General features: G+C 38.0%; 1 protein-coding gene across 3 annotated transcripts; it reads left to right on the top strand.

Annotated features, from left to right (window-relative positions):
• The first annotated feature begins 87 nt into the window (after positions 1 to 87).
• On the top strand, positions 88 to 25,322 carry NEDD1 (NEDD1 gamma-tubulin ring complex targeting factor). Of its 3 annotated transcripts, none has more exons than XM_032204166.1 (15): positions 88 to 287; positions 880 to 1,023; positions 2,799 to 2,893; positions 4,435 to 4,551; positions 5,741 to 5,881; positions 10,999 to 11,228; positions 12,200 to 12,401; positions 13,353 to 13,539; positions 16,382 to 16,513; positions 16,683 to 16,730; positions 17,210 to 17,433; positions 19,570 to 19,726; positions 20,009 to 20,165; positions 22,254 to 22,320; positions 23,028 to 25,322. In XM_032204166.1, the coding sequence occupies exons 2-15, from the start codon at positions 888 to 890 to the stop codon at positions 23,130 to 23,132; spliced, it is 1,998 nt and encodes a 665-aa protein (XP_032060057.1). In that variant the 5' UTR covers positions 88 to 287; positions 880 to 887; the 3' UTR covers positions 23,133 to 25,322. The 3 variants fall into 3 exon arrangements, with proteins under 3 accessions (XP_032060057.1, XP_032060064.1, XP_032060072.1); XM_032204173.1 differs by lacking the exon at positions 88 to 287 and adding an exon at positions 535 to 559; XM_032204181.1 differs by lacking the exon at positions 88 to 287 and having other exon boundaries at positions 607 to 1,023; positions 2,803 to 2,893.
• Positions 25,323 to 25,833: the final 511 nt, after the last annotated feature.

Genomic DNA, 25,833 nt, shown 5'->3' with positions numbered 1-25,833 from the left:
GGCGGCAGCACCAGGACGCGCCCGCCCCGCCCCTCAGCCCCTTGCCCCATCCGGGCCACCGTAGGCGCCGCGGGGGCCGTTGGGACGGGCCGCGAAGTTGGTCGCGGCGCGGAAAGTCGGGGCCCCGCCGGGGAGATCGCGCGCGCGGCGCGGCGGGGCGCCGCTGATTGGCCGGCAGCGAGCGCCGGACCCCGTAGGGAACTGGCAGCAGGAGCGCCTCGGCCAATCGCGGGCCGGGCCGGGCCCGATCCCAGGGCGGGCGCCGGGCGGGGAGGGCCCGGGGCCAGGTGCGCGGGGCCGGGGCTCTGCGGGGCTGGGGCCGGGAGTGGGGCCCGTGAGGAGGCGGCTGCGGGGCGGCGCCCCCCGGCTCCGGGTAACGGCTGCGAGGCGCGGGGCGGGCGGCAGGGCTGAGGAGGGGCTGGCCCTGGAGCCGCTGTCCCGCTGCCCGGGCTCGGGGCTGGAGCCTTCTCGGCCGCCTCCCCAGGGAGGGCGAGGGGAGCCTCGCGGGCCGCTTCCAGCGGATCTACCCCCATCTGCCGGCGGGACGCGGGGCCGCCAGGTGCGCTAGGGGAGATCTGCAAGGGTTTTGTCTGTGTTGATAGCCCTGAGAAGCCGGCGTTTCCTTTGTGAAAAGGAAAACATGTTTCCTGCAGCGACTTCAGTCATAAAACGTGGGGCGTCTGCTGCTTCTAGTCCTGTACTCAGTTCAAGGGTGTAACTGTAACTAGCTAACAGTGTAACTCTCCAAGTAAATGTCCTTGCTACCAAGAAAGCAGCACTAAATGATACATGCGAGATTCTTCTCGACTTGTAAAGTGACCTGTTTTATGTATTTAATTACACGTGTTTTCATTAACTGACTTATTTTTCCAAAAATAGGTGCAGCCATGCCTGAAGGTGTACGTTTTGCTTCAGCTGGAGATGACGTTAAAATATGGGATTCCTCCTCTCTAACCGTGGTGGAGCAGTTCAACCCGCATACGTCCCCGCATCTAGTCAGCTCACTCTGTTGGGCCAGCAATAGTATCCTTTACGGTTTCAGCCACAGCTCAGTGGGTGTTCTGCCAAATTGCACTGCATTTTGTTTTGGTTAAAGTGTCTGTAAATGACAGCCTTGATGTGAACTGTTGTATAAAATGATTGGTATATCCTGTGAAGAAAATTTTGTGGTTCTCTGTGTTGAAGTGATTTACAAAATAAACTCATGCTGCTAAATGCTTCTGAAGAAGTTTTTCTTCCTTTAGGGGGTTAACACATTTTTAATGATTATGATACGCTCGAATTGGCTACCAACTGTAAAACTTGTTGTTTCTTTAGCAGTTGATTACAGTTTTCACTTTCAAGGCAGTGCTTAATTTACTGACAAGGATGAAAAAAAACCACCCAGTTGCTGATTTAGTAAAATTCTATGCATAGTGTAGAGAGGAAAAATGTAATGTTGTAATGGAAATGAGTTGAGAGGGCTTTTGTTTTGTTTGGCTTTTTTTTCTTCTCTTTGAACAGCTTCCCATTGATTCTAATAGTAGAAGTAGTCTTTGCTCAAGTATTCTTACCTCTTGCTCTGTAAGCAGTGGTTTTCTGCGTGCTGTTTGTAGCATTTACAGAGAAAGCATGAGTGTGTTGAATCAGTATGGTACACATGAAGATGTAACTGTCCCATGCAGACCTTACACCTGTCTTGGAGGCCTAGAATAGGATGATGATATGAAGAGCCAGCTGGGATGTGAGCATGTGAGAAATGTATTGAAAGTAGTGCACTGTTGAGCAAACAGCTGTATGCCTGTCATAGGAAAGGGCAGCAATGTCAGATCTTGATGTGAAAGAAGGACAGTGTGCTGGCACGTAAATGTGATGTCCTGAAAGTTCTGAATTCATCAGTCCTCTAAGTCTGAGAATATGTGGATATGTGAGGAAAACAGATCAAACAATCAAAGGACAAATCAATGTTTTTTAGCTGTTTTTTTTTTTTTTGTTTTTTTTTTTTTTTACTTGCAAAGACACTGAAGCATAGCGAGGAGGAGAATGACAGGGTCTTTTTTTTTTTTTTTTTTAAATGTATGTGTGTATGTATACACATGTATGTGTATATATTTAGATGTGTATATATGTGTGTGTACATATACGTCACGTATCTGTTATTAGTAAACTTGAGCTATGGACAGCCTGCATTGTCATGCTTTTTTCTTCCAAGTCCCCTCATTACTTCCGCCCTCCAAACTAAAACAAGTATCTTATATATTTTGGAGTGTTTAACCCACTTGCTAGGTGTGAAGTGTTGGGTTTGGATCTGCCTAAGCTAAAATATCTTGAAATGATGAAAGAAACAGCAAATACTAACTTGCATTCACCCTTTCCTCGCCTTACAGAGGAGGGGGACAAGTTAGGAAATACGTTCATTGTACTCCAGGAACAATATGGTGAACTAGTTTAATTAAAGTTTGCTATGAACAGGACATTTCTTTAAATTCATTGTGTAAATAGCAACAGGCGTTCCTTTGAACTCTAGTGATAAATGAAGCTCTTAGGGGGTGGTCGGGTAACAAGAATGTATACTGGATAAACTGGAGATATTTCTCCTCGGAAAGAAATTGCACGGCTTTGTACTGGAAAGTAAGGGCTGTAGTTGCTGCAAGAGCTTCTTAAGGAAATCTTGTAAAATAGCTTACGTTTCTATTTCTAGGTCCCTTCGAGGTACAGTGCTGTTTAACCAACATGTTTTCAGTTCATTAAGGGAAACTTCCTGTTGCTCGTATTAATCACGACTACAATACAGTTACAGTCCATAACTTGTGACTAAGATAGCTTCCTGGTCACTGCTTCTGCTGTTGGTGATAAAATAGTTGTTTCAAGCTGTAAAAGTAAACCTGCTCCACTTTTTGAGATAGCTGAAGGAGTAAGTATGACTAATTGTGTTCTTTTTTTTATTATTTTTTGACAGACTCCGTCTTGTGTACTGTTTGTATCTTATCACTTCTGCATGTTGGGTATCATTTTTTTTTTCTATATAGTTAAAGGTTCTGACATATGAAAAACACGTCAATGCATGTTACAATGCATAGTTACATATGTATGTTACAAATGCATAGTTACAATGCATGTAAGGAGTGGAGGAAGACAGTGCTTCTAAAATAGTTGTACCAGTGGAAAAAATACTAACAGATACAGTGTATATACACATCAGCGTCTGATACTGGTGGATTTCTGCTAAGGGAATTTGCCTGTTGAACCCCCGCGTGACAGCACCAGGCAGTCAGGGGTTCAACCTTGATCCATTAAACATGGGCAGTAGTACAGAGCTGAAAGTTTGATCTTCATTTTCAAACTTCATTTGTCAGCATTATGCATGTCTGTGAATTGCACATTGAAAAACATGAGTATATATATATATATAAAGGTTGTTATAAGAGTAAAGGTGCCCTAGGTTCTGAAATAGTTCTGTGAAATAGGTAAGCTTCAGTTCTAGGCATTTATTTTTTTTCCTGTTGAATGTAAATGTGGCACTACAAACTCTTGAGAAAGCTGGACATAGCTTTAGAAGAGTTTATTGACATGGCTATTTGAATAACTCATTAGTGTTCTAAACAGTTCTAATTATTCTCCCTGGATAGCTATTTTAATGCTAATTTTGCCTGGAAATGTTCTGAAAAGGTGTTCAAACTGGGCTTCGAGGTTTGAAGAAGTAAACACTTCCAGGGGTGGAGAGTTTGTCACAGAGATTCTACCAAATCTGATGTAAACCTAATTCAATCGTTCCCAATTTTACTGTATCAATAATTAGATGGACTTGTTTTTTCTCTTACTTCAAATCTCAGGAACTTAAAAGTGAATTTTCAACATGATGGAACTGAATAATTTGTCCTCAATGTAGGTCTATCATTAAGATTGACATTTTTTTTCAAAAGCTGGTACTTCAGTGATTATTTTAAAAAGAAGCACTTTGTGGAATTATGAGGTTTGCTACTTTAATATTCTTTGTAATGTTTAGGGAATGTGAAGTACGTGACTTAGACAACTTTTTAGTATTCTAAGGATTTTTTTTCCTAAATGTGGCATTTTCTTTTTCAGTCTGTTCCCAAATAGAAGCCAATGATTGCACTTGAGAGTGCTAAAATTTAAAGGGAAAATGCATATTGAGGAAAAGCATGCTCAAAGAATGTAAAATTAGGATAGGAAGATGTGAGCATTTGAGAGTTTATTAATTAGTAAATTTAAACCTTAAAATATATTAAACGTATTTCCAGACTGAACTGGGTATTAAATGTATCTTCATGGCAAATGACTAGTGTACCCATAGTTTGATCAGACTGTGGCACTATTTGCATTAACACTTTCCACATCTGCAAAAACACTATCAGTGTGCTTCTAAGTAGACTTGAAGAAATCTCTTAATTGTCTTTAACATACTTCTTGATTTTATTTTTTTCCTAAAAATAGGCAAAACAGACGTGTGTGAGCTTAAATTCTAGTTCTCTGTATATTGCAAGCGGAGGCCTCGATAACACTGTTAATATCTGGGATCTCAAATCCAGAAGGGTTCACCGTTGCCTTAAGGTAAGCATGGCTGGGGAAGAACTATTCCTTTCTTGACTTCCAGGTTTTGTTGCCAGTTGTAATAACATGCTTTCTCTAAGTCAGATATCCACAGGATCAAGTTCACAGATAGGAGCTAGCACACGTGTATTGCACTTAACTTTGTGTTCTTCATGGACTGTGAATAGCAAGTTGAATTTAATAAGCACGCTGAACTTGATGACTCCAGGGATACAAATCTATAATAATGAATGTTTAAATTTTCAGAACAGGTTTTGTATTTTGAGAATTTGTTTTGATATTCTCTGGTGTTTTTCTAAGGCTGTATTTCAGATAATGGCTGTTTCTGATATTTCAACTAAGATGATGCTTTTTTAATAGAACTACGGTTATGCCGGACTTCTGAAGAATTTAAATGCAAATTTGGGATGTGGTCATCTCTTTCTAGCTGATCTAGACAAATTTTCTAAAATCTCGTCATGATGCATAAAATTTACAATGGTCTAATATATTTCCATGATCCCTTAAATAGATGATTTTGCCCTTAGTTAGGGTATCTGTTGAAGATGCTACAGCATAGGCCTAGTTCTTTAAGTTACGGTTTCAAACAAAAGTACTGACTCGCTAATATAATACTTTATATATTTTTTTTATACTTCTTGGGATAGAAATGCTTTTTTGTCTTCCCCTGCGTTTTCAGTAACCACAGTATCCTTGCTGCAAATGACTATAATGAAAAGCTACCTGGTTAAGTGTGTGTGTGTGTTAATACTACAGGTGACAGGAGGGGAAGTTGGCACTAGTAACTCATATTAATAGAAAGTCTCTTAAAATCATCACTGGTTTCTGAAACCAGTTTGATTTTACTTTTAAAATAACATTGACACCTGTGGTAGTTATCTCTGGCTGTCTCATTGAAATACTGTACGTAATAACAATATTGTCTTCACTAATTTATTAAAACAGTCTTCTGGAAACTTTCAAACTGGTTAAGATATCATGGTTGATCTTTAGTATGTTCTGCTACTGTTTTCTGGGATATTCCACTGTAACTCTTATATATGTATATATATATATATACATACATACATATATATTTCAACATTATAGATGCCCACGTAAAAAGCCATCAATCCCAAAAGCATGAGATAAGCAGGATTATGGTTTTCCTATATGTCTGTAACACTTTCCCTCCATCCCTTCTCCACAGGATCATAAAGATGAAGTTACATGTGTTACATATAATTGGAACGACTGTTACATCGCTTCTGGATCTTTGAGTGGTGAAATTATTCTGCACAGTGTTACCACCAATTTATCAAGTACTCCCTTTGGTTATGGCAACCGTCAGGTAGGCTCTGTATTAGCTTACTTTTGAGTGGGAAGCTTTAATTCACATTTAGTGTTTAGAAATTGAAAGTATGTATCAAGAGTCTTCTGCGTTTGAAATAATTTGCCAGAATGTGTGTTTGTATTTTTTCAAGCTTAGTTATCTTTTTCCTTTTAACTTTTTTTAGGGTGCTCTGAAATGTCTAAAGAGCAGACCTTGGTGTGTATTCTAGCCTTAAATAATAGGTAACGTGGAAATACAAATGTATGATGTACCTTTACTTCTATACAGTTTACAGCAAACTTTATTTTATGGTCTCTGCTGCCTCAAGAACAAACTTCTGTGCATCAGAACCCTAAACAAAAAATAGTCAGCTTTACAAACCAAAGCAGGATTTCAATGCATTAGCTTGTTGTTGCAAACAGCTAAGACTGCGTAGCCTGGGTTCTGATTTATCCAGGTTAATCAGATTTACAGCTGAGCAGAGCTATCTGTACAGTAGGGGAGAATCTCAGCCTATGTTTAGAAATAATTTATTTAATTTAGAGATTAAAATTGTACAGCTGCTCAAAGAGTAAAAGCAATGAGACTTTTATATTACCTACTGAGGTATTAAGGTAAGAGTTTTGGATAACTAGTGTGCAGGAAAATGCCCAAAAGAGAAACACAAAAATATGTAGTACTTAAGGGCCTTGGTATGGGTTTCAAATCCAAGTCTTTTTTTTTCAGATTCAAAAAAAAAATACTGCAGAATTAATAGGTATCATTAGGGGAATTCCCTTGATAAAAAGGCTTCTGCAGTAGCAAAGGAGATGTGATGTCCGACCGGAAGTCCCAAAGTGAGTTCTTAGTGTGAATGTTGTCTTAGGAAAAGTGAAGAGTTTGTGCTTTGGGCACTTTTTAAATTTTTTGGGGGTCATTTTCATAGAAGTAGGAGCTGCTTAGGGGATGGAGAATCATTGCCCTGGTACTGAAGCTGACCTTTAGTGTTGCAGGGAATGCTGAAGTTACGCCATAGTTTGTTGTTACTGCTACAGCCTTCTCAGTCCTAGATGGACGATGGAGTGGGAAGTTAAATTTTTCTGCTGTATAGCATGACCAATATAGCTTGATGAAGAATGTCTTATGACTTTACAGCATCACAGGGATTGTGGTGTTTCTGTTGGAGAAAATCCATTAAATTCAAACTGTCTCTGCTTTCAGGTGCTGCAGTATCTTTGATCCATCACCATAGTCTCATACTTATATTGAAGCAAAATTGTACTTCATGCTTGGTTTAGTCTTAAAAATCCATCTATATAGTCAGTTCATTTTTCTGGTTTGATTGTTATGATGTTGTGAGAAACATGGATGTGAGATGAGCTACAGGAATATCCATGGATGGATTAAAAGGTTGAGGAGAATATCCAGAGGGGGGACTCTTCTGCTAGTTAGTTGGAAAATTAAGAAGAAAATTATTGTGAAGATGATTAACGTCAACCTGTTTGATAGATTCAACTCTTTCCACCAAAAAGTGATTAGGAATAAGTGATGCAGTGAATAGCTGTTTTGGCAGATGAAATCAAGAGGCCTACTGCAAAGCTGAGTGACCTTTAAGATGGCTAAAGATCTTTGAAGTGTTAAATCAAAGTAATTGCAAGCGCAGAGCTACTATTCACTTTCTAAAGGGGCATCAAACGCTTTCTAAAAGGGTGCAGTTATTTGATTGCAGTCTTAATTTACAAAATTAGAACTCAATTCCATTTTAACATGATGACTACTTGGATGCCCCAGTTTATCAGCCTAGCTTATGTTCTAAGAATGATCTTTGTTCTTTTGTGCAAAAATAGCTTTATTTTTGTTGGGGGGGGTGGGTGGAGGAGGGTTAATTGGTACTTGTAGAGAATTGCTGGATTAATTGCAATGAAGCAAATATATGAAGACTTGTGTAATTCTCTTAAAGAGATTGAACAAGCCTTTTCTTGATTTATGGTTTAGGGGCCCAGTTTTCTACGAGTAGGCTTGAATAGATACACGGTGTATTGTTCTGCTTGATCTTGGCACTGGCTGTCCGGCTTAGTGAGGGTCACCACTCCTTAGTAACTCTTCTACAATCAGGGAATGCGAGGTCAAGCTAACCTTATAAAATCCAGCTTGTCTCTGTTTGATTCTGCATGATGGAATGTAGTTTCCTTGCCAGTTAATTTCTGTAATTGTATAGACTCTACAAGTAGTCGAATAGCCCAAGGTTGCAGTGCTTTCTGTGACTTTAAACAATTTTCCTTTCATAGGAGTATTGGCCTACGTTCTATTAATTGATTTTGATTTAGAAACATCTTTGTGCTTTATTAGAGTCGAGTCCTTGCAGGGAGCTGTTTGCCGATCCCATAATTTGTCTTTGCTGTTGGTATTCATTAAGACTACCAGATTCTTATCTGCTTGCTGTTGTGAGGTTGAATTGAAGTTTGTTTTGAAACATAATGATTGTCCAAGTCTTCACTGCCTGTTGCTGTTCTCCTAGCAACAGGATTTATTTTAGCTGTTTGAACAGCTGGCTGATTTGTAAAGATGTGTGATGAGCTCTGGTCACCCCATATAGTGAAATAGTCTTCAGCTTTTAAAGCTATCAGTTGGGTTTACGTCTGCTTTCTCTCTTAGAAGGCTCACTAAGGTAAAGGAGATAAAGAATCTGTATTATCTTTAGATGACAGTTGATAACACTAGACTACTTCTGGTTTAGTTTTGGGCTATTAATTTGTTTTCCAACAGGGGAAAGCCCTGAGTGCAATCAGTCCTCAGCAATGGGCTAACCGTTTTCTGAAGTACACTGTTCCTGGTTTGGCTGCTCTACTATGAAGCTTAGAGATCAAATGTACTTTCTATTTTCTACAGAAAATCTACTTCAGTCACAGCTAGGGCACAAAGATGCACGTGGTTTGTTGTGCTACGTTGACCAGTAAAATGTTTTGAAAAGGGTTTCATGTTTTCTTTGCCAGTTCAGTACCTTGCGCTAAAAATGTTTTTGCAAGTTCTGTGTGTGCAGAATTCCCAGGAATCACCAGGAGTTGTGCTTACAGAGAAGTGGTGAAACTTTCTTCGTATCTGCTCCTTTTCTACTGGTTTTGAGAGATCAGTTTCAAAACATGGTTCTCCCCACACCTCGCACGTCCTTCATCAACAAACTAAAGTTAAACTGAAGCTGCTCTGAGGAAATCCTGTGACTTCAGTGAGAAGTGTGGAGCAGAGCTCATATGGGGAAGGCCTGTGTATGAAAGAAAAGAATTCTCCTCGGGCCTATGAGATGAGAAGGAAAAACGAGAAAAGAAAATGGAAGACTTGAAAGGATAACGAGGCAAATATGAGGAGGGCTCAGAGTAATACTGGTGGGCAGGAGGGCAGAAGAAGAAGAAAATGGAATGTGAGCAGCTGCTAGGGCAGTAAGGAAGAGTGAATAAATTGGAGAGCTGTGAGGGATGGGAATGTTTCCTACATTGATCGTGTATGTAACTGGAGGTGTTATTCCTGAATCTATTCATATTTCTTTTACTCTGTGGAGATAAACTGAAATATGTTGATAAAAATGTCTCCACCATGCCTGGTGGTGGTCCGTGTTCACTATATACAGACGTCTTCTGTTTTATTTGAATATGCGGTTGAGGGTACCACTTCTCTGTGGAGCAGCTGAGCTTCCAGTGAGACATGCAATGCAAGTGCTAGAAATTATGTTTGAGGCAAATGATCCAAGAAATAACTCCAGTAAAATGAAGTTAGAGGATAAAGTCTAGTACTGTACATTGTGGCGTGGATTATGCCAGAACAGTATACTGGGGTTTTTTTTAGAACATTTTCAGACAAAATATGTATCTGGACTTGAGTGATGTGCTTTAATCAGTGCCTTGTGAAAATATTAGAGAGGAGGGAGGTTAAAAGAAGAATGAAGGATGGGTAAGACATTTTCTGTTGGGAAGAAAACAGTAAGTAATATTGAAAGAACAATACTTGATTTGGTTATCAGTAGCTAACCTTGTTTAATGCTTTCAGTAGTGGTTATAATATGAGATGTAGAACTGTGATGAGATGAAGTTGGAAGTTACTGCGTGTAAGAGAGAGGATTGTGACAAACTCCAAAGAGGATTCAATAATAGACATGAGAACAATACACCAGTACAGAAATCAAGGTGCTAGACTGAGGTCACAACAGAGGCTTTTGGCTTTGCACCGTGATCTGAAAGTTCCCAAAGGAAGGAAGGGCTTGGGCTTTTTGATCATAAAATGGCAATGAGCAACCAAAATAGATTGTATCACAAAAGAGAAAATGCCATCTAGGATATGTCAGGAAGAGTATTTACAGTACAGAGAGAAAGTGTTACCACATTTTTAAAAGCAGTAACAAAACATTTTGACAATCATACAAGATTTTGATTGTCCATGTTCAAGAGAGATTGAAACAGGGAGAGTGCCAAGGAGGCTGTGATGGTGACTGGGGAGTTAAGGGAACAATTTGAAGTGTAAGGGTATTACTGTCACAGGAGTGAATTATTGCAAATAGGTGAATTAGTGAAAATAAATAAAACTAATCTGGAGATTGAGTATTGTAATTTTGTACTAGAGCGGTGAGGTTCTGAGGCATCCTGTGAAGGAATATGGTGGAAAACAAACTATTTACCTGCTTCTGAAATGCAGTTTCAGTTCCTGTATGATGTAGTCCTGTGGTAGGATCTGCATGTGATTAAGTCAGGCATGTTACCCTGTTCTGTGGTCCTAGCTCACAGGGGTAAAGTCTCTCTTCTGCAGCACCTTCATACCTGAGTAGCTGTAGTCTCTGTGTCTTACCAAATTGGCTTGTACCCAAGGATTTTCAAAAATCAGTGGAGGAGAATTAAGTTTAATACTCTTGGTAGTACATGAATAAGTGAAATAATGTAGCTTTTTGCTTCTTTCATTTTTAGATGCAGCATGTGAGTGTTTTTTTTTTTTTTTTTTTTTTTTATCAGGGCACATGCTGCCCCCAGGCAGTAAAAATTGCATTGAAATGTAAAGTGAACTTTGTAAAATAGTTTAACTTAACATCTGTATTCCTAGTGTGTGTATAAAATATTTAGTGATGTCTTATAGTGGTGTTACAACTTATTTGTGTCTGTCTATTTGTTTATTTACAGCCTATTCGACACTTGAAGTACTCATCCTTTAAGAAATCCTTGTTGGGCAGTGTTTCTGACAGTGGAAATGTAACTCTGTGGGATGTAAATAGTCAGAACCCGTATCATAACTTTGAAAATACTCATAAAGCACCAGCTTCAGAAATCTGCTTTTCTCCAGTCAACGAGTTGCTGCTTGTAACTGTAGGTTTGGATAAAAGAATTATTCTCTATGATACTTCAAGTAAAAAGTGAGTATGTTAAAGACCTTTTGATTTTATAGAGGTTTCACTTGGCTTTACGAGCTGAAAAAAGCACATCCAATTATGACATGAAATATTTAATTCAGACCATATTCAAAGAGGTTTAAGTGGTTGGCATATTGCTGCTGGCTGGAGAAATTGTCCGAAAGTCCTGTTTGCTTTTTTTAAAACTTAAAATGGAAATTAATTCAGGTACTGCACAAGTGATTGCTCACAAGTGCTTGCTTATTGGCTTTCTTGTTGATGGGATAGCTTCTCTGATGGCCAGTATGGCCTATGAGAACCTGCAGCAACCTAAGTTTAGCTTGCCTGCTTTTCTAGTTCAAGATACAAGACATTGCTGTGGTGAAGGGCACAAAGTTGATGAGATGGTGAGCCTTAAATATGGACAGGGTACTGGATGAAAAGCAGGTGATGGGTTGTGTAGTAAGAGGGTGGGATGGTAAGTGTTTTTGTGGGACTTTGATCTTAGCTTGGGGTGCTTTAGTCTGCTTTTACTCTAGCTGAGTAAAGCAGGAATCTTTCTCTAGTTTGGAGGATTTAGTAGAAGGATGCAAACTAGGACCTGAATTCTTCCTAGATTTGTGGGAGGGCTAGAAGCAATAGGCTTGGGAAACTAAAGGATATAAGCCATATGTTCACTGCAGTCATCGTTTCCAGCAGCAACTAATCTAGGTGTCAGAAGAGCTGTTTATGAAGGCAGTTTGATCCTGTCCTGATGAAATTTTCTGGAGCAGATGCAATTTTAATTTGTTAAACATCAATACTTAGCATGTCTAATCCACTGTTCCTTAAGGTATTTTACTGGAATTGGCACTGGAGAAGTGGAACTATTGACCTGTAGCTGAAATATTAAAGCTAGTTCACAATTACTTTGTTTTGATAAGTCTAACGATAAAAATTAATATTTTGATGAGCTTCTAAAAGTTTCTTTCTCCTATTCTTTCTCCTGTTTGAAGATTACTGACAACTATAGCAGCAGATTTTCCTCTGACAACAGTAGACTTCATGCCTGATGGTACTACTTTGGCTGTAGGATGCTCCCGGGGAAAAATCTGCCAGTATGACTTAAGAAAATTGACATCACCAGTGAAAACAGTTATTGCTCACAAAGGCAGTGTGAAATGCATACGTCTTCAGTTCAGTAGCACTTTTTCCAAGGTAAAACAAAATGTACAAAACCTTTCCATTTTATTGCTCAATATTTAGATTAATAAAAGCAAATATAAGTTTAAGAATCTGAGAAATATTAATAAATTTCCAAGCATTATAGATGCCAGCAAAGCTGACTCATATGAACACAGAGATATAAACTTTATTAACTGCTCAGTCTCAAGTGAGCAAAGGGGTGTTTATGTGAAGGTTTCCTTTTTTTTTTTTTTTTTTTTTTTTTTTCTTCTTCCTCCTTAGCTTCAATGTAGAAATGAGTGAAACTTTAAGATTAAATTTCCTGGTGTGAATGTTGACACAGCAGACCAGTTTGTGGCATCTTAAATTCATTTCCAGGCAGCAGCAGCAAGATTTGTAATGGCCCTTTTGCTTATGGGGAAGACACGCAGCAGCCCATCTTGAGGTATTTCATCTGTGGAGGATTTGATTAAATAGAAGGCTAAAGAGGTTCTTCCAAGATCTAATTAGGCTCTACTTGGTCCAAAAAACCCACATACCCTCACCCAGTGGAGATGGGGGAGAACCTTTTGAAGTGGATTCTTTACTGTTCCAAGACTTTGTTGTTCTTCCAGCACACTTGCTGCTGGTGGTTGGTTATTCCATTAAAACTTGTACTCCCTAATAACGTAATCTCTTATTTTTCCTCTGTGTAGGCCTAGGTTCAAAATTAGCCAGTGTCAGTTCATTCTGTCATTACCTTCAGTTCTGTTCTCTTGCAAGGTCATACAATATTCATACGATAATACAGAATTTTCCCATGTTATTTGAAATTGCATTAAGATATAGTTCTTTTTTTTTTTTTTTTTTTTTTTTTTTTTTTTAGATTTGTAAAGGCATATCTCCTAGGCAGACTGCAATAATTTGAACTTTAGTGTTTCAAAACAAAAAGAATATTCACTTACTCTTTCAGTTGAAAGTAAAAATATATAATTTTTTTTTTAGTCTAACCTTAAGGGTTCTTCGAATAAACCTGTATCCAAAAGAACAGAAGTCAAAGCTGGAGCAAATCTTGGAGCAATTCAAAATATTGGCATCAAAAATTTAGCTTCTCAGACATCAGCAACGGTTTCACCTCCTCTGACAGCGCCAAATGAGAATAAGGGAGGAGAGTTTCTTCAGGAGAAAACAGGTAGTGCCTTGTTCCTACTCCTATAAATTACTACTTGGCATAATTCTGAAGATGTAAGGAAAATTTAATGACTTGACCATTACAACATAAAAATTACTCTGAGGGAAAGGCATTTGTTTCAAAGTATGTGTGTGTATGCACACCTGCACCTTCTGCCTCCCCCACAACATGAGACAGGCTATGAGATTGTGGGAAGTGAACTTGGTCCTACTGCAAGCTTTAGAAACTCTTGCTTCAAGTCCAGAATTTTAGACTTCATATACATACTTAAATGTTAAAGGAAAAAGCTTCGTGGTGACGTTGTGGGGCTCTCTGTCTTTAATTTCTTGTAGATTATCCTTATGTACGTAATGTACTTCCTGATGTAATGTCTGTATGGAATGCAGAGCTAATGGTTTGTAATTCTATCAGTAAACAGGAGTAACAGACCTGACAACAACCTAGACACATAAACAGGAAAAGACAAAACAAAACCAAAAACCTGAGAGCTGCACTGTATTTTTTTTTTTTTTTGTATGAGGCATTATGTTACATGGTAGGAAAGATGTTAAATATAGTTGCAAGTGTGATTAATTGTATAACTGTACTTGGTGTTTATGCTTCTGAAATTAACATTTTTTTTGTAAGAATTCTACGTATGATTCTAAAATTCTGCCACTGCATGTAATGTGCTGTAAAAATTTTTGTGAATTCAAGAATTCTGAAAATGCAGTCAAATCAGTAACTCTGTCAGTTTGATTCTTGAACTCACCAAGCCATTTTAAAGCAACAGCACTATTCCCTCCATTTTTAAATAAAGAGAAATACACGTAGCAACACTAATGAGGCAATAAGCCACTGCAGTCCATAAGGACATGTATTAATGACCTCCCTTGGGTATGCAATGAAGTGTGAGGTGAAGTAGGATGCTTCCTATGTGCTCCAAGTGTTGCTAATCAACATTACTGCATAGTGTGGAAATTGTATTTAAGTAAAAAAAAAAAAAAAAGCCGTATTAATTACTATAACATGTAATGGTTGTTAATCATTAAGTAGGACCATTCATAATAAGTCAATATTTTAAGAAGATAAAGGTTTATGAAATAAATATTTTCTGTGAAGCTGAAAGTTCGGTTGGGAAGTAAAGGGCCTGGTATACCAAAGAAGATACAGTCTTTAAACTTAAAAATGGGAATAGATGAGAGGCCACAAACTGCATTTGTTCTGTGGAAAATTTTCTAAGCCCTGAAGATCGGTTTTAACCTTGGAGAAATGAGGAGTATTCAGTAAAGTCATCTAATAGCATATTTAGGACAAAAAAACACCTGTTCATACATCTTGTAAATGGACTGGAGATTTTTGTCATAGATATTTTATAGTCTAAAACTATAAATAAATTCAAGATGTGATGAGCCATTTGTATGTACTTCCAGCAGGCTTCCCATAAACTTCTATTTAATAGTCACCCTGCGGGTTAGATAACTCCTGCATTTAGATTAGTGACTTTTTTTTTTTTTTTAAAAAAAAAAAAAAGGGCAAAAGATGTTTTGTCCTGTTTTTATATTGTGCTTTTTCTGTGTAGGCCTTCTGAAGGTTCTGACACAGGTTGATACTGCATTTGTAGTCTGACTCAGAACTGAGTAATTTACTTAACTAGTAAGCACAATCCTATGCATGCCTCACAACTGGCACATAGTGGAAAATGTGTTATAATAATATATTAAAGTAATACTTTAAACCTGACTCAAGTCTCAGTTTATGTAAATACTTGGACATGATTAAGTGTAGTCACCCACAAAGTTATATTTAGATCACTTTCACTTTAACTCATATAGGGAAGTGTTTATAGGTTTTAAGTGATTTTTTTAACTAAAGAAGGTTACAAAAGCTTTATGTAGTAGGTGATTTATAGGAAGCTTATTTCTGTATTGAGTGGCACTAATGCTTTTCACATACATTTCAACTTAGATGAGCAAAATCTGGGTATTTCTAGAGGAAGGAGTTTAGCGAGGGCAAAGTAGCACCTTGCTTGTATTCCTGATCCAGTTTTTAAAGCATAAACTTTGAAAGTTATGTAGGTGGTTGTTGGCAGTTCAGTTCGCTTCTCCATGTATTCCCAATCTAGAAACTGTAGTTTGAATAATCACTGCATGTGTGTGTTTGAAGATTTGCTTCTGTTCTGCAGACAACTGTGCATGCTACCATTAATCTGAAAGATGGATGTTTTGTTCCTGCTGGACTGGGACAGGAATAAGTCGTGGGCATGGAGTAGGGAAGATATAGGGACAAATTCTTTTTTGTGTAACTGTAATTCCTCTCTGATTTCATAGTGTTAGAAATACAATATTAGAAATAAGCAGAGAATATCCTAACATTAGGTAAGCTTCAAAATAGGGGTTTCATAGAATTTCTCTTAGAATGCTTAATGGCTGGACTGAAGCAGGTTTATTTTCTTCCAGAATCAGTTTAAATGTTAATCTGAATGTGGTCACCTTCTTAGCAAATGGTGTATTTGCTAGTTATCCCATCTGTTACTTTATAAATCTACATCATTAATGCAGCAAATTGATCTAAAAATGAGTGCATGAGTTTTACAACTTCTCCTTCCTTTTCAAAAAGAGGAGAAAAAAATCCACCTGTATTTTTGTTAATAAGTATCTTAACTTTTAGTTATGATCACCTGTGATAACACCTCTTAAGAAGATCAAGTTGACCCTCTAATTAGAATCTGTCGGTAGCTGAGATAGTTGTAACATACTTGCTGGACTTACCAGGCATCAGGCTTGCTATCAGTTTATTTAGAAATAACATACGTTGTTTTTGGAATGTGTAAATGGTTAACAATGTTATTGTCCTTTTGAAGGCTTTCCCCGTAGCTGCAGCTTGGATGTGATTCCATCTAAAGAAACAGATCATGGGAAAAGTGCAGACTTAAATAATTTTGATGACTTGGGTCGAAATAGTTTAGGAGATGTGTTTTCTCCCGTCAGAGATGGTAAGTTGGTAATACTGACATTTGTAAAGTATAATTCATCTGCATAGAATTATGTTTTGTCGTTTGTGTGTGCCTATTTGGTTTTTCAGTTTGTCTTTAATTATTAACTGGATGCAACGATCATCAATATTCATTTAATAAACAATTTGTCTATTCTGCTATTTTGTAGATGTTATCGCGGGTAAAGCAAATGAAGATCCTCCAGGAAAAGGAGATGGTAAACATACTTTTAGTATATTTTTCTTTGTCAGTAGTCACTGGAAGTCTATGCTAGTTATTCCATGCTAATTTTGTCATACTGTTGAGGGCAAAGAAATGATGCAAGCAGATGCTGGAACAAATGAACTTCATGAACTTACCTGGAAAATGTCTAACTTGCTGAGGAGCTAAGGCAACATGTGGTAACAGGAAATCCAAGAGTATGGTCTTAAAGTGATTTTGTTTTCCCTTTTGGAGACTTAAAGTGATGTGTAGAGGCTTTTCATATTTTATTACTTTCATAAGGACAGTGACAGCATAAGTTGGATTTGGGGATTCAGTTTTTGTGCGATGTGTTTTTGGGTGACTACTTTATTTGTTTTGTGTGGATGTTTGGGATTTTTTTGTTATTTCTTTGTGTGGTTGTGGCTTATTTGGTCTTTTTTATTTATATATATTTTTTAACCTACATGCTTTATCCTTTCCTTTTAATTTTAGGTCTGGATTTTCAGTCCTACCTTTCAGGTTTGGATTTTCTCCCACAGCTCACCACTGCCTTTCCAATCAAAAGAAACCCTGTAGGCAGTAATGCACAAGGGATACGGTCTAGCCCACTACATGCACTTGTGGGATCTCCAATTAAGGAAGAAGAAGAACATCCAGAGACTGACCCCAAGAAAACAAATCTTGGAAAACAAGAATCTAAAGAAACCTTAAAACAGGTATACTTTACTAATTAATACTTGTTATGAGTACTCTTTTTAGAATCTGAGAATAGAACTACCTGAAGGAAAAAATTCTTAAAAGTGTTCCAGCTAAACTTATTTTGCAGCTCTCTTCATACTGTTGGCACAATCTGTAAAATACTCAGTTCGTAGTATGTTGGTCTGTAGCAGTGCAAAACTGGTACGTGTTTCTTGACACTGTTCCCCATGATATCCTTCCTTGTCTCTAAATTGGAGAGACATGGATTTGATGGATGGACCACTTGGTGGGTAAGGAATTGGCTGGATGGTCACATGCAGATTTGTGATCAGTGGCTCGGTGTCCAAGTAGAGATCAGTAACAAGCAGTGTTCCTCAGGGATCATGGGATTGGCACTGTTTAACAACTTAGTTGTCAACATGCACAGTGGGATTGAGTGCACCCTCACCAAATTTGCCAATGACACCAAGCTGTGTGGTGCAGTTGACACTCTGGAGGGGAGGGATGCCATCCAGAGGGACAGAGGGACCTGGACAGGCTTGAGAGGTGGGCCTGTGCGAACATCATGAGGTTCAAGAAGGCCAAGTGCAAGGTTCTGCGTCTGGACAGGGGCAATCCCAAGCACAAATACAGGCTGATGGAGAATGGGTTGAAAACAGCCCTGAGGAGAAGGAGCTGGGGGGTGCTGGTTGATGAGAAGCTCAGCATGAGCTGGCAATGTGCGCTTGCAGCCCAGAAAGCCAGCTGTATCCTGGGCTGCATCAAAACAAGTGTGGGCAGCAGGGTGTGGGAGGTGACTGTCCCCCTCTGCTCTGCTCTTGTGAGACCCCACTTGAAGTGCTGCGTTCAGCTTTGGGGCCCCCAGCACAAGAAGGACATGGAATTACTAGATCAAGCCCAGAACAAGTCTGATGATCACAACGATGATCAAGGAGCTGGAGCACCTCTCCTATGGGACACACTGAGGGAGTTGGGGTTGTTCAGCCTGGAAAAGGCTCTGGGGAGCACTCATTGCAGCCTTTCAGTATCTGAAGGGGGCCCACAGGAAAGCTGGGGAGGGACTCTTTGTCAGGGAGTGTAGTGATAGGGCAAGGAGTAATGGCTTTCAGCTAGAAGATTAGGTATAAGGTAGAAATTCTTCCCTCAGAGGGTGGTGAGGCCCTGGCACAGGCTGCCCAGAGAAGCTGTGGATGCCCATCCTTGGAAGTGTTCAAGGCCAGGCTGCATGGGGCTTTGGGCTACCTGGTCTGGTGGGAGGTGTCCCTGCACATGGCAAGGGATTTGCATTTAGATGGTCTTTAATGTCCCTTCCAACCCAAACCATTATATGATTCTATGCTTAAATAAGCTCATATTACAAAAGCTCGTGGGCTAGCTTGAGGAATATGTTGATTGTTATAGAAGATCAGGAATGATCATTAGTTGGTTTCAGAGAATCATAGAATTATTCAGGCTGGAAAAGACCTCTGAGATCATCTAGCCCAACCTTTAACCTAGTACTAAGTCCATCACTAAACCATACTATTAAGTTCTACATCTACATGTTTCTGAAGACCTCCAGAGATGGTGACTCAATCACTTCCCTGGGCAGCCTATTCCAATGCCGCATCACCCTTTCGGTAAAGAAATTTCTCCAAATATATAAAACTAAACCTCACCTGATGAAACTTGAGGCCATTTCCCCTTGTCTTATCACCTGGTGCTTATACAAAGAGCCTGGTTACACCAGTATGATTCTTTGTCATTTAGTAGGTCAATTCCAACTGCTTCTTTCCCTAGTTATTCCCTGTCAAAATTCTTGCTTTTTGAGATACTTTTGATATTCTTCTGTTGAGACCGTGGTTCCTTCTGTATTGCCTTTGAGAAGTCTTGAGTTTGCTAGGAATGGTAGTTACAAATTTAGCACAAGATGTTTGATGTGAAAATTAAGATTAAAATTTTTTTTTTTTTTCCTCCTTCCTGTGTATCTGCACTTGAGGCAATTTTGGGGTATTTAAGCCATCAATTTTTAAGAAGCCTTGCTAGAGGAGGAAAACATTTATCAGGAGGTTCCTAAAACCAAAAGTATTTGAAAGAAATACTGAAAATCTAGTTTTTGAGTGCAATTAAATAATTATAATAAGTAAGGTTGTGGTTTTGATTTTGATTGTCAGCTTTCCAAGTTGAACTCAGCAAGTGCAGAATCTGGAACTTTAAGTCCTCCGCCTCCATCCACTGCTTCAAAGACTCCTGAAACAAGTGAGCGACTTGTGAAGAATACTCAGGCCCATCTTGCCTATGATCTACCAGTAAATGGTACTACCTTAACAAGTAAGTTGATCATTTTGGCCCAGTTTTAGATGTGGTTGACTGTGAACTGATGCAAAACCTGGTAAAATGGACCACATGTTAAAACAGAATGTATCAGTCTGGATTTGCTTGTAAATTCAGTTAGCTCCCCTAGAACATCTCTGTTTGCCCACAAAGACTTGTTCTAAACCTTTTTCCCCCCCCCTTGGTAGTATTAGAGACAAAGCATCAACAAGCCTCAAGATGAAACGTTCTTGTACTCCACTATAATGACTTTCTAAAATTTTATTGTTAATTTTAAAGGTCCAAAGATAACATCACCCGTCACTGCTGGAGTTGCCAGCTCATTGTCAGAAAAAATAGCAGAAACAATTGGGAGTAGCAGACTAAATGCACCTCTGACATCAATCCAAATAAACTTCATTCAGAATATGATACAAGAAACAATGGATGACTTCAGGTACTGATATTTATATAGCACATTTTGTTTTCAATGACATGTTTCCTTCATAAGATGTTTTAACATCTGCTTTAGCTTATTTCCTACTCGCATTAGGAAATGACACCATTAACAACCTTAATCTTGGAAATCTAGGTATGAGGCTTTATTTTGAACAGCTCTAGTGGCTAATTAGATTGATGTCTCTGAGGGTTTTTTTTTATGTGCATGACTTCGCTAACATATTTCCAGAGTGAGTGTTTGAATACTTTTCAGACAGTAAATTTGTGTGCATAATGAAGTCCTTACTGCTTTCATGCAAACTCGTGCTGATTTCTTTCCCTCCCCCGTTATCCCAGAGAAACTTCTCTTAAAGTTACTACTGTGGAGAGTTTGATCTGGACAATTCACTTGTGTTGGCTTTGACTGTTGTTTGCTTTGTATGTATAAAGCAAAACACTTTGTATTTCTGTTGGCAAAGCTTCGCATAAAATAGTATTTGTGCTGTAAGTGATGCTTGGTGTCAGATAACTGGTATTTGTGCATACTTACTTAACTAAAATTCCATTCACTTCATAAAGAGAAGTCAAATTAACAGAAGTTAAGGATTTAGTGTGAAATAGTGTTACCCTAAAGACTTCTGCTGATTCCCCTGAGTATAGTGGGCTAAAAAAATGTAGGACTTTGTCAAAAGTGTAAACCTCTTATTTTCTCACTGCCTCCTTTTGAAAATGTCTCCTGGTATTTGCAGTTTTAGGCATGCCTGGAGATCAGACTTACCATTGATGTTCTGGGAATTCCATGTTTTGTCAGTCTCTCCTCAGTTTTTGAACCTACTAGCCAAATGCAACCAAATCTGTCAGGAGCAAAAGCTTTATTATTTTTGAGGTCTGTGTTTTCCTTGAAACTGAGGACTAGACAGAGCAGAAAGATTTGAACTAGTCTCTGAGGGATAAGGCAGCAGAACTCAAATTCAGTCTAGTAGAAGCCTGGCTAATGGATAATCACGTAGCTCAGAGTTAGTGCAGTAGGCTGCCTTCTTGCCTATGAGAGTATCATAGGAAATGTAACGCAGATTAGTCTGCAAAGGGCACAGATCCCTAGAACATGACGCTTCGTTAATTCCTCTGTCAAAAACCAGCTTCTTGTGTTTCTGGTAATAGTCAGACTGGTCTCTGGGACTAGGTGGATTTGCACCAGCTTTTTATAAAGAGGGCTGTTAACGATCCACTGCTTGTTGGCCGTCATCTGTTATAAATCTGGGCAAACTTGTCTAGTATTCCTACTTCTCTGTTTTATTTTCATTCATTTTGAGTTGTGTGTGTGGTTGTTTGTGAATACTTCAAAGTTCTAGGGGTGGTGGAATGCGAAGATCTAGACTCAATCTGTCATTTTCTCAAAGCTGTTAGAAATTAGCAGTTATGGTAGAATGTTAATTGTGAACAGGTGAGTGATACAGCTCTTAGTACTGCCTTTTTCGGGGGGAAATGACAGACCAGCCATAATAAACAGAATAAGTAATTCGTGGTAGCACTGCTGATCCAGGTCAGCATATCATGTAAATCTTCCTTTCTGCTGCACTGGAAGCATTTTTCTCTTTTATCACACTATTTTTGTAATAGCTTTCTAATTCTCATTACTCAAAACATTTTTGTTATTTTACAGTAGTTTCCTTGTGATATACAAAATTGCTGCATCCTGTTAACAAAGAATACTTGTCATAGCACTCAGCACTTGTAACGCTGTAGCTGGCAGAAGACCTAGATAAGGAACTCTAAGTTTTATGAAGAAAATAACACTGGTTTTCATGGAATTTCAGAAAGAGAATCAGGAAATGGATACTTGGGCTCGAAAAGGGATGTTTCTAAATAGAAAAAATCCTGAATTGTTCTGTATGTAGAAAAAAAAAACAAAACACATTTAAAACTCATTTTCTGTAAGACTTTTATTGGGACTTTAACCGGTGTTTCATGGTTCAGCAGTTTTTAGTGTGATACTTCAGGATGTCATGAGGGTGTAGAAGTATAGAGTTTTGGGTACTTGGGATTGGAGATAATTTACGCTTCCTAAGTAAAACTGAGCATTGCCCTTTTGCAATTCTTCCCCCAGAGAAGCATGCCACCGAGATATTGTGAATTTGCAAGTGGAGATGATCAAACAGTTCCATGTGCAGTTGGTATGTATCAAAAGCATATGAACAGTTTCCATTTTTAGTAACATCAAAACATGTAAACTATTATGTCAAAACTGGACATCAATTTTACTTATTAGGAACAAGAATGGGAGGATGGGATGTGAAGGAGGGCGAGAACATCATGAGTTGGAATCTGTTAAACTATTTTGTCCTTAAGAAGTAAACATACATATTGGGTGGGTATCATGAATTTCGTATTTCAGGAGTTACGAAATGACAAAAGGGAAAAAAATTTAGTTGTCCTTTGGAAAGGACCAAGAGCTGGGGTAAGGATGGGGTAGAGGAAGTTAAGACAGCTTCACTTAAGGGTACAACATACGTGCTGCACTGTTCTGTGTTCTTTAACTTCATCATTTTATGAAACTGTTCTTTTGATCTGCATTAAAAAAAAGACCTTGTCTTGGTACTGAACATTTTAATGGAACCTGCATTAGTAGATATTTCATCCTGAAGGAGTGCAAAATATCCTTTGATAAAATATTCACTAATGTATTAATGATCAAAATACTGTGTATGTCAAAAAAAAATACTACTCTTCTTACCAGAAATTTAAAAACAATGTTATCTCGGTTGTTTAATTTTCAAAAGGGATATGAAAATGGATAGGATTAAGCTGGAAAAACAACAACAACAAAAACAAACCCACAACTTTGTAGCTGCTTATTGGGTCTTTTTTTTCTTTTCTCTAGAATGAAATGCATGCCTTACTTGAACGATATTCTGTAAATGAAAGCTTAGTAGCTGAAATTGAGAGACTACGCGAGGAAAACAAAAGACTGAGGACTCACTTCTGAACGATTCACACTGCTAATTTTGTTAGCGTGAACTCACTACTTGTGGTGTGTTGCTTATGACAGATCATCCATCATCACTGAAGTATTGTATGAAGACCTGCTATTATCTTGAACATAAATCTTTTCTAAATAAATGGTGTAAAATACTATAAGTAATTATAACTTGTAACAGATAAACACCATATAAAGAATGTTTACATAGTCATGCTAACCATCTTGAAATACATCCTTCTAACAGAAAAGCTGAAAGGATAACTACGTTATCAGAGTTCTAGCAATATGTGAAGTGCCTTTTTATAATCAAAACCAAAACAGGACAGATGCATTTTGTATAAGATTTTTTGATAATAGCTACTTTTCTATTTTCTTCTTTATTTTACTACTGTCAAAAACAATCACTTCAGCTTGCCTTTCAGATACTTTTCTTGGAGAGAAGGGGAGAGAAAGCTTATCTTCTGCATGACATGGAGCCTACAGTATTTAGTTAATCTTATTCAACTGGTGACTCTACTATCCTGAGTAAAAACTAAGTTTGAAAATATTTAAAAATTCAGTGCCCATCACCTCGTTTATTACATTTATAACTCTGAAATCTGTGCTTGTCTGCCATGAACTTGTTGCAAACACTACTTCAACTGCATAATGACACTTTTTATTAAAACTTCAGCTATGTAGATAGAATTCTATTTTATTTACACGTCGGAATATTGGCATAGCTTGTCCAGTTTGAGTGCAACCTTAGATTTCAAAAAGGACGTACGCTCAGCCATTAACAACATAGCATTGAGTAAACGAAGTCTTTCAGTCTGTGGTTAAAGCACCTTTCTACCCTTCCCCCCCCACTTCTGTTCTATTAATTCTGCCCAAACTTAATATTGAGCAATTGCGTTGCTGTTTGGCCTGATACTATTTTTTAGCATTATTGCAGCCTTTTTGAGATAAGCTGCATACCAAATGTAACTAGTGTCTTAGCTGTACGATTAACATAACAAATAGTATTGAAGAGAAATCATTACCTCAGTAATATAATGCTATCGCATTTGTGTTTAAATGTTTTGAAATGAAGCTCAGTATGAAGTCGTGACTGCTGAAGTTCATGGAGATTTGTCTTGCTCTTTATTTATACCGAGAGATTAAAATCAATTAAAACTTCAACTTAGTTTCATTTTAAAATTAATTTTTTCAGTTTTAATTTAAATTAGAAATTTCTCTGAAAGATCTCTTCTACAAGTGCTTCTTGATATTAAATTTTTTCTGGAGGCATCGTAATTTTCTCACTGATATTTGGTGGTTTCTTTTCCTGCAATCACTAAAACTCAAACAAGGAAAGTCTGAGTATGTGGTGAGTTAATTAGTTAAAACATCAAGTGCTTAAACTTGAGATGGCACTCTTCCTTGAAATAAGAAAGCCATAATATATAGTGTAACTTATTTTTAAATGTAAAACTGAGAAACTGTCTATACCCTTTCACTGTCTTTACCTTTTATTTTAAGTTACATTTTAATGTTATTGACAAATATAACCTTGTATGAAAATGAGGCTGTTCACGTTGTCTCAAGTTGTCTTCAATATTATGGACAGGACCTTTAAATGTCTGCAGTTTTAAAAGCTTATGAAAAGCAGTAGCAGCATTTCTGTATCATAACTTCATGGTGAAAGGAAGCAGAGTCAGTTTTATTTTGTAATTTAACACAATGTAGAAAATTAATAAAATTATAGGACATAATTTTAACTGACATTAACCACAGTTCATAAAGATAATAGTAGTTGAAATGATCAAAAATCTTCCAGCTCTTCAACATGTTTTGCAGTGTTAACAAACTAACCTTGTACAGTTGAATCTCTTCATTTGTTCCCCAAGTGCACTTGCTTGTATACCTGGATGACAGCAGGGAATTAGAAAATTATCTTGAGGTATTTGGCATGTAGATAACTTGTTTTCTTGATTCAGAACTGTATTATGTTTTTCTTAGCTCTCAAACAGAGGCAATTATAGCAACAGTGGCTGAAAAGATACATTTTGGCCTTTAAAATATTTTAGGGCTTTTTCTTTTTCCCCTTCATATCTCAGGATTGCTAGCTGCACATGCTGTGATGAGATGCAGTATGCTACCACAGTAGGGGAATGTTTTGCCTTGTAAATGACTTGGATTTGTATGTTAAAATAAAGCTTGTTTTAACTTTTTTGAACAAAATAGTGTGGCAACCTACTTTTTAAGGATAATAAACTTATGCTGTAATAATGTTACTTCATAGCAGGCAAACACCTGCCCCAAAGAATGTGTAAAGATCTACCTAAAATTCTTCTGTAACCTCTGCTGCCTCTATGGTTTCGCCTAGACCATCAACTCCTTTTCACAAAAGTGTTCAGATTACCTCATGGAGTAAAGAACAGATGTACTATTCCTCCTTCCAACTTGGAAGCTATTACAATGGTGACAGAGGGATCATGTTCACAGCTAAAACTAATGTTCAAGCGGATGTTTAGGGTAGAGGAATAATCTCGTCACCTAAACGTGAGTTGCTGATCTTAGATCCTACATCATCATAACATTTAACATATGGATTTTTTTTTTAATATCCTTCTCTCTCGTGCTTACCAGTTGCTTTTTGTTGCTGCTGTGAATTGCATTTGTAGTTTCAAGGTATTTAGGCTCTGAAAACCCACAGTGACAGTTTTATGAGAATGAATCAAAATGC

This window comes from Aythya fuligula, chromosome 1, assembly GCF_009819795.1.
Source record: "Aythya fuligula isolate bAytFul2 chromosome 1, bAytFul2.pri, whole genome shotgun sequence".
Classification (NCBI taxonomy): domain Eukaryota; kingdom Metazoa; phylum Chordata; class Aves; order Anseriformes; family Anatidae; genus Aythya; species Aythya fuligula.
This window is presented reverse-complemented; position numbering and strand designations above follow the sequence as displayed.

Excerpts from the sequence above, each read along its gene's own strand:
- NEDD1 (XM_032204166.1), top strand. The coding sequence starts at position 888 with ATGCCTGAAGGTGTACGTTTTGCTTCAGCTGGAGATGACGTTAAAATA. Across the intron at positions 11,229-12,199 it reads TATGATACTTCAAGTAAAAA|ATTACTGACAACTATAGCAG; the intron begins GTGAGTATGTTA and ends TCCTGTTTGAAG. Across the intron at positions 16,514-16,682 it reads GTTTTCTCCCGTCAGAGATG|ATGTTATCGCGGGTAAAGCA; the intron begins GTAAGTTGGTAA and ends GCTATTTTGTAG.